This window comes from Notothenia rossii (assembly GCF_949606895.1).
Source record: "Notothenia rossii genome assembly, chromosome: 5".
Classification (NCBI taxonomy): domain Eukaryota; kingdom Metazoa; phylum Chordata; class Actinopteri; order Perciformes; family Nototheniidae; genus Notothenia; species Notothenia rossii.
The window spans coordinates 44363061-44369205 of record NC_136903.1 but is presented as its reverse complement, the minus strand read 5'-3'; the positions used below and the strand labels follow the sequence as shown (position 1 = coordinate 44369205).

Here is a 6145-nt window from a genome sequence, read left to right as displayed (position 1 = left end):
TACAGCTTCCAGAGAAGAGAGAACATCTGATCCTTTACAACAAACACTAGATGCTCTTTTAGTTTTTAGTAATTTCCTAACTCTGCTATTAATTCCCAATTTTTTAAAAATGTAACAGTAATCTGTTAACATCTTTTTTTATGTAACTGTAAGGGAATACAGTATCCTTTTTTCCGATACCCTTATTACGCAATCCCATTACATGTTATCTGTTACTCCCCGAGCCTGGTTATGTAAAACAAATTAATATTTGACATGCAATCTGTTTCATCGTCTTATCAAATATGACGCATTATTTAATATTTACCAAGTGAACAGGAGTTACATCTGGTAACAAACTACATTAAATGCCAATAGTAATAATAATAATCCACTGACAGGACCCATCCTGTCTAGATAAGATTCAAGATTCAAGGCTTTATTGTCATGTGCACATTAAGTCACAGGCTCCTCCAACAGTGCAACATGAATATGTAAAACAAATGAAATAGTGCAAGAGAATGTAAAATAAAACAACAAAATAATATAACAGTAATAACACTCATTAGAGGAAAACAAAAGAACTAAATAACAAAATAAAGTAAGGAAGACAAAAATAATAATAATGAACACCGAACTGTTTTATTTATTTAAATACACAAATCAGCTGAGCAAACGTGCTATTTTACAGCAACGCCCTGTTAACATTTACATTGAAGAAAAAATAATATCCTGACAGAAAGAGATGATACAAAGTGAAAGACAATTCAGAGATATGTGTTCAGCAAATGTACATGGAGCCCACTTTAATTATCAAAGCCATTACCTTCCAAAATAATTAATGAAACATCCCTACCTCTTTTAGGGACACACAATTTAAATGATTAACTATTGAGTTCTAGCTTAAAATAAAACAAAGGAAATAGACAATTCTTGATTATGTGAGTTAAATTCGTTTTGACATACTTGGACAAATTAGCTGAGCAAACGTGCATCACAAATGTTCCCTTCCTGTTATCCAACACACAGAAGGATACTACAGTGGTGTGATAAATTCTGTAGCAGCACACTCTGAAGGGAGGTTTGGACAGCATATTGATCTATTTTTGAGTTCCCTGGCAAATTTTGGGTGATAAATTAGTTTCACATGTCTCTTTTTTAAATATGGCTATCCAGAGAATGACACTGCCCTTCTGAACTTTTAAAACAAGCTTCTACAAGAAAAGCGTTGACAGGGATTTAACTCCGGGTTATTTTATGTTCACACCGCAGCCGAATGGTGTATCAGGATTGGCTGTAGCTCGGACCAATGGGAGAGAAGAGCGCGAGGAGAAACATGGAGGAGTACGTGAACCGAAACAGTACCACAGCAGCATGAATACTTTTACTCGGGAATAGTCCTCTAAAACTGTTGATGTATTGGTTACAAGGGACTTTAAAGTCGATTTTGTCTCGAAGACTATATACACATTTTTTGTAGGTAAAATGTCACTGAGTGTCTCGTGTGAATCGGTCTCTCAGAAGAGGACTCTGTCCAGCCTCCTCGGTGAGTTGACAGCTGAACTCAGTTATTATTCACGATGCTCCATATTAAATAATACGTTTGTACAGGCTTTAAAGATAATGGCTGCTCCACAGGACCCATCAAGAGAACCACCCCTTTACCTTACTAGTCAGCAGGAAAAGTAAGCAAAAGCAAAAGTATTTAAGTACTATTAGGTAGATGTACTTAGACTAGTACTAGTATTAGGAGTAAAATATTTACAAACATATTTTAAGCAATAGCAGCAAATCTTCACATTTAAGAAGCTGGAACTGTGAAATGAAAAACTTAAAAATAGCTGCCAATTAGTTTTCTGTTTACCCACTCGTCGTTTTAGTCATTAAAATATAATGTTGGACCCCATAACCCTGTTCGTGTTTATGTTCTTTCTATATGTTATAGCATGTTTGAAGTTCAGTGAGGCCTGCCTCTGTATTATCCACAAATATGCACGTTTGATTTGTGATTGTACTGTTAACTACAGAAGGCTTACAGATAATATTGTATTATCTATGACTGTAAACATGTGAAAAGCTGAATAAAAAGAGAATTTCAAAATAAATTAATATATAATGTTGGATGGTTTAATCTATACCGAATAATCCCATTTTAAGTATTGTGTAAGTAACTAGTAAATACATCTGTTAAATAATTGTAGTGAGTCAAAAATACACAATCGGCTTCCAAAATGTAGTGGAGTAGAAGTATAAAGTAGGGCTGCTCGATTATGCGATATCACGATTATTAAAAACGATTATCCATTTACTTTGAAAACATCAATTTATTGAAAGAAAAACGTGTAGTATGTTTTTAACAGTTGATTACCCTGAACTTTAAGTATAATTCAATTGAAAAACCAAAACAAAAAATAATATATATATATTCTTTTAGATAAATAATAATAAAAAAATAATCGTTTTATTTCGATTATGTTGTTTTCATAATCGTTGCAAAAGAAAAATCTTAATTGCGATTAAAATACGATTAATTGAGCAGCCCTAGTATAAAGTAATGTTAAATACAAATACTCAGGTAAAGTACAAGTACCTCCAATGTGTAGTACTTCAGTAACGATACTTAGTTACTTTTCACCACAGATTTTACTTAATTCAAAGTAGAAATACTACAGTGTAAAAGTATTCTCTTACAAGTAAACATCTTGCATTTATAATCTTACTTATATAAAAGTACACAATAATTGTCATCAAAATATACTTTAAGTACCAAAAGTAAAATGACTTATAGTGGGTAATGTCTTATTTTAGAATCATATATTAAATTAGTGAATTATAGTTATTGATGCATTGATGTGTTTATCCCAGATGTTAAAGGAGGAGCACATTTTAATTACTTTATATACTGCTGCTGACCAATAATTATACATAGTTTATTTATTAGTTTATTTTGTTTTAGCTAATAATATGAATCTGAATACAAATGGATCTGTAAAGTAACCAGTAATTAATTTTGTCAAATAAATGTAGTTGAGTAAAAAGTACAATATTAGCTTCCAAATTGTAGTAGTCGAGGTATAAGTACAACTACCACAAAATCCTACTTAAGTAAAACACTTGAGTAAACGTACTTCATTACACCGCTGCCAACATCTAACAACTTGCTTAGTTTTGCCATAACTTTAAAAAATGTGGTAAACTGTTCTCAAATACTGAAACTGTTTCAATAAGAAGTTATTTTACATTCTAAGTGTTGTTTGTTCTGCTGTTGAACTCCCAGCTGGTCGTGTGGTGAAGAGGCTGAGGAAGGCCGAGGCTGAGAGGCTGCAGGAGGAGACCCTGCAGCTGCTGGCGCAGCAGCAGAGCCTGGGCAGCCTGCTCAGGGAGGGGGGGGTGAGTGGACCTCAGAACCTGCTGGGCTGCATAGCCAATGAAGAACAATGAGCCATTAAAATAATAACTTTTAATACTAACCTCAGGAATGAGGAAGAAGTGTGTAACAATTGACATGTCCTTACAGTCAGATGATTTAAGTACGGTAATCTCTGTTTAAATAAAAATGCCTCTAGTGGGCGAACAAAATAAATTGTAGTGTAATATTAGACTGAATGGAGCGATATGCATCTTCTTCTGGCCATTTTACTCCTTTGCCTCTTTATTGGCAGTTGTGAAAAAATATTCTGCTTTCCATTGTGGCTAAAAGGAAACGTCCCTTACTGGAATGCTTGTGGGTTGGTTATGCATGGGCTGAGCATCTCCAGGAGCCTTATTTAAAGGTCCCATGCTTTGGCCATTTCTACTGATCATAACTCCATTGTTGAGGTCTACTAGAATAGATTTACATTGTTCAATGTTCCAAAATCACATATCACGTTTCTCATACAGCATCTCTGTATAGTATGTGTATTCACTCTCTGTCCTAAACGCCTTGTTGGAGCTCTTGCCCCCCCCTCCCTATGAGCTCACTGATGTGTGTTTATGTGTTACAATGGCGTTTGTTAGCAACCAGAAAAGGACACCAGTAATGACAAACAGATGAGAATGCTGCGTGGGGTCTGGGTGCCGTGTTGGCGGGACGTTGCGGGGCTCGCTGCCCCGCCCTTTGAGGCTCGAGGAGCAGACAGTGTGAGCTGTATCACTGGTGTCATTTCCTGGTTGCTGCGTGGGGTCTGCGAGACAGCGAGACAGCGAGACACCTCGGAACTCAGCCTGAGCAAACACATGTGATTGTGTGGCGAACTGTGAGTGGAGATCCACGTAGCCGTAGCTGAGAAAAGATAAGGCTGAGTGAGTGAGTGTGTGTGAGGAGCTCCGCGGATTGGTCCTTTTGGACCTGGGTATCGTTACGTCAATATACTCAGGAAGAAAAAAAATGGAAAAAGAAAAATCTCCAACGAGGCGTTCTGGGGCAGGATTGACAGGTATTTTCTGTGTTAGAGTTTTACTCGCTGCAGGGTGTACTTTGAGGGTTTGTGACTTTGAAGAGCGTTTACGTGAAGAAAAAGCTACACGAGGCGCTTTCAAACCAAGTACTTTGCCGTGCTTAGTTCCCAGTACTTAGTTCATCAGAACTCTTTAGTTCCCGGAACTAAAGAGCAGATCGCGTTCACACCGGAATAAGTCCCTGAGGGACCCTGCTATACGGTTATGGCTCTGAGTCCCCACGAGTCTGCAGGAAGTGAAGGAAGTTCCCTTGATTCAGTGAGTCAGGATTTGCGAGTCTGTTGTTGACTCGTGCATGATGAGTCTGCCTGGATCTCTGGATCTCTGGATCTCCTACGGTTACGGCTCTGAGTCCGCACAAGTCTGCAGGAAGTTTCACTGATCCGCGTCCCCTGAGCCAAAGGATAACTTCTGGCAGCTATCCTACTTGCTAAGGGCTAGGCAGATGGACTGGGGTACGTTGTAATGTGATTTTACATGTTATAAGGATGGTAGCGAGTGACGCAATTTATAGTTTTAATTTGTACGTCACCAGGTGTAGGACTCAAAGGACTCGGGTTAATCGAGAGGGGAGACTCGTCACGAGCAGCTCATTACTAGGATCTGGATTAATGATCTGAAATGGAATTTCTCTATGCTATACTTCATGGAATTCTTCTGCTCATTCAGAATCTGAACTGCAGTTGTTAAACGCACCCCTTTGTCTTTAACTTCATTTTAGCAAAAGTAGCTTATCATGTTTTATCATTGAAGTGCAAATTCTGTTGAGCACCATAATTACTAAACAATACATCAATACCATGTTTGATACAGTGTTAATTCTCATAGGTCATAATCATAAAACACAGTTTCACCAAAACGATATATTTTCATTTGTAGGGTTATTCTAGCGAGCCTAAAATCCTGATGGAAAATGTAACTGGGACGTTCTCAGTTGTTTCAGAGCCGTGAGAATGACGAGATATGAGAGTGTCTAATCATTCCCACACATGCTTATACAACCATTTTCACAAAGCCCTTTTGCATGTTGCACTGCATACATGATCACATATAGGAAGTCTGATGTACACACTGCCCTAGCATCTTGGCATTTATCATTCAGTTTTGAACTGAGAGTGCAAAAAAATTAGACTGAGGGTGAAATGCAGGTTTTTGCACCCTCGTAGAACCGTGCCTGGCTGCGTGCACTATAAGTATAAAAGCCATTTGTTTGAGACTGCGATTCAAGCACATGCACGTTAAAGAGCACCCACCTTTCAGGCCACTCTGCATGTTTAATACACTATAGCAGTGGTTCTCAACTGGTCAGGCCTCGGGACCCACTTTTTCCTTTGTCAATAAATCGCGACCCGAAATTTGAACCACTCAAATCTATTCAACAAAAAATGGTGCTGTAATATATATATATACGCTTTTCAGCATACAGTATTAATGAAAGTGAAGTACAGTGCATATATCCCTTATATCCCTTCACAGAACTAAAGTATGCTTTTAAAAAAGGTTTAATGAGTTGATGGAATCAAAGCTGAACTGTATAACATAAAAAGGCACACATGCTGCAAACCCAACCCCAGAAGGGGGTCTGGGGGGATTCTTCCCCAGGAGATTTTTTAGAAATACTAACATATAAACTACGCATTCTGGTACACTCTGAGAAGAAAATAAATAAATCTATTACTACCTGACATATTAATAATATTTTATGCCATTGTTTCTTTTTCACTTT

General features: G+C 37.5%; 1 protein-coding gene across 2 annotated transcripts in view; it reads left to right on the top strand.

Annotated features, from left to right (window-relative positions):
• The first annotated feature begins 1289 nt into the window (after positions 1-1289).
• The window catches only part of fanca (FA complementation group A), a 74984-nt gene continuing 70128 nt past the window's right edge, over positions 1290-6145 (top strand). For both annotated transcript variants that reach the window (XM_079681525.1, XM_079681524.1), the window contains exons 1-2: positions 1290-1525; positions 3257-3369. In XM_079681525.1, the coding sequence (XP_079537651.1) occupies positions 1465-1525; positions 3257-3369 (174 nt within the window). In that variant the 5' untranslated portion in view covers positions 1290-1464. The remainder of the gene's footprint in view (positions 1526-3256; positions 3370-6145) is intronic.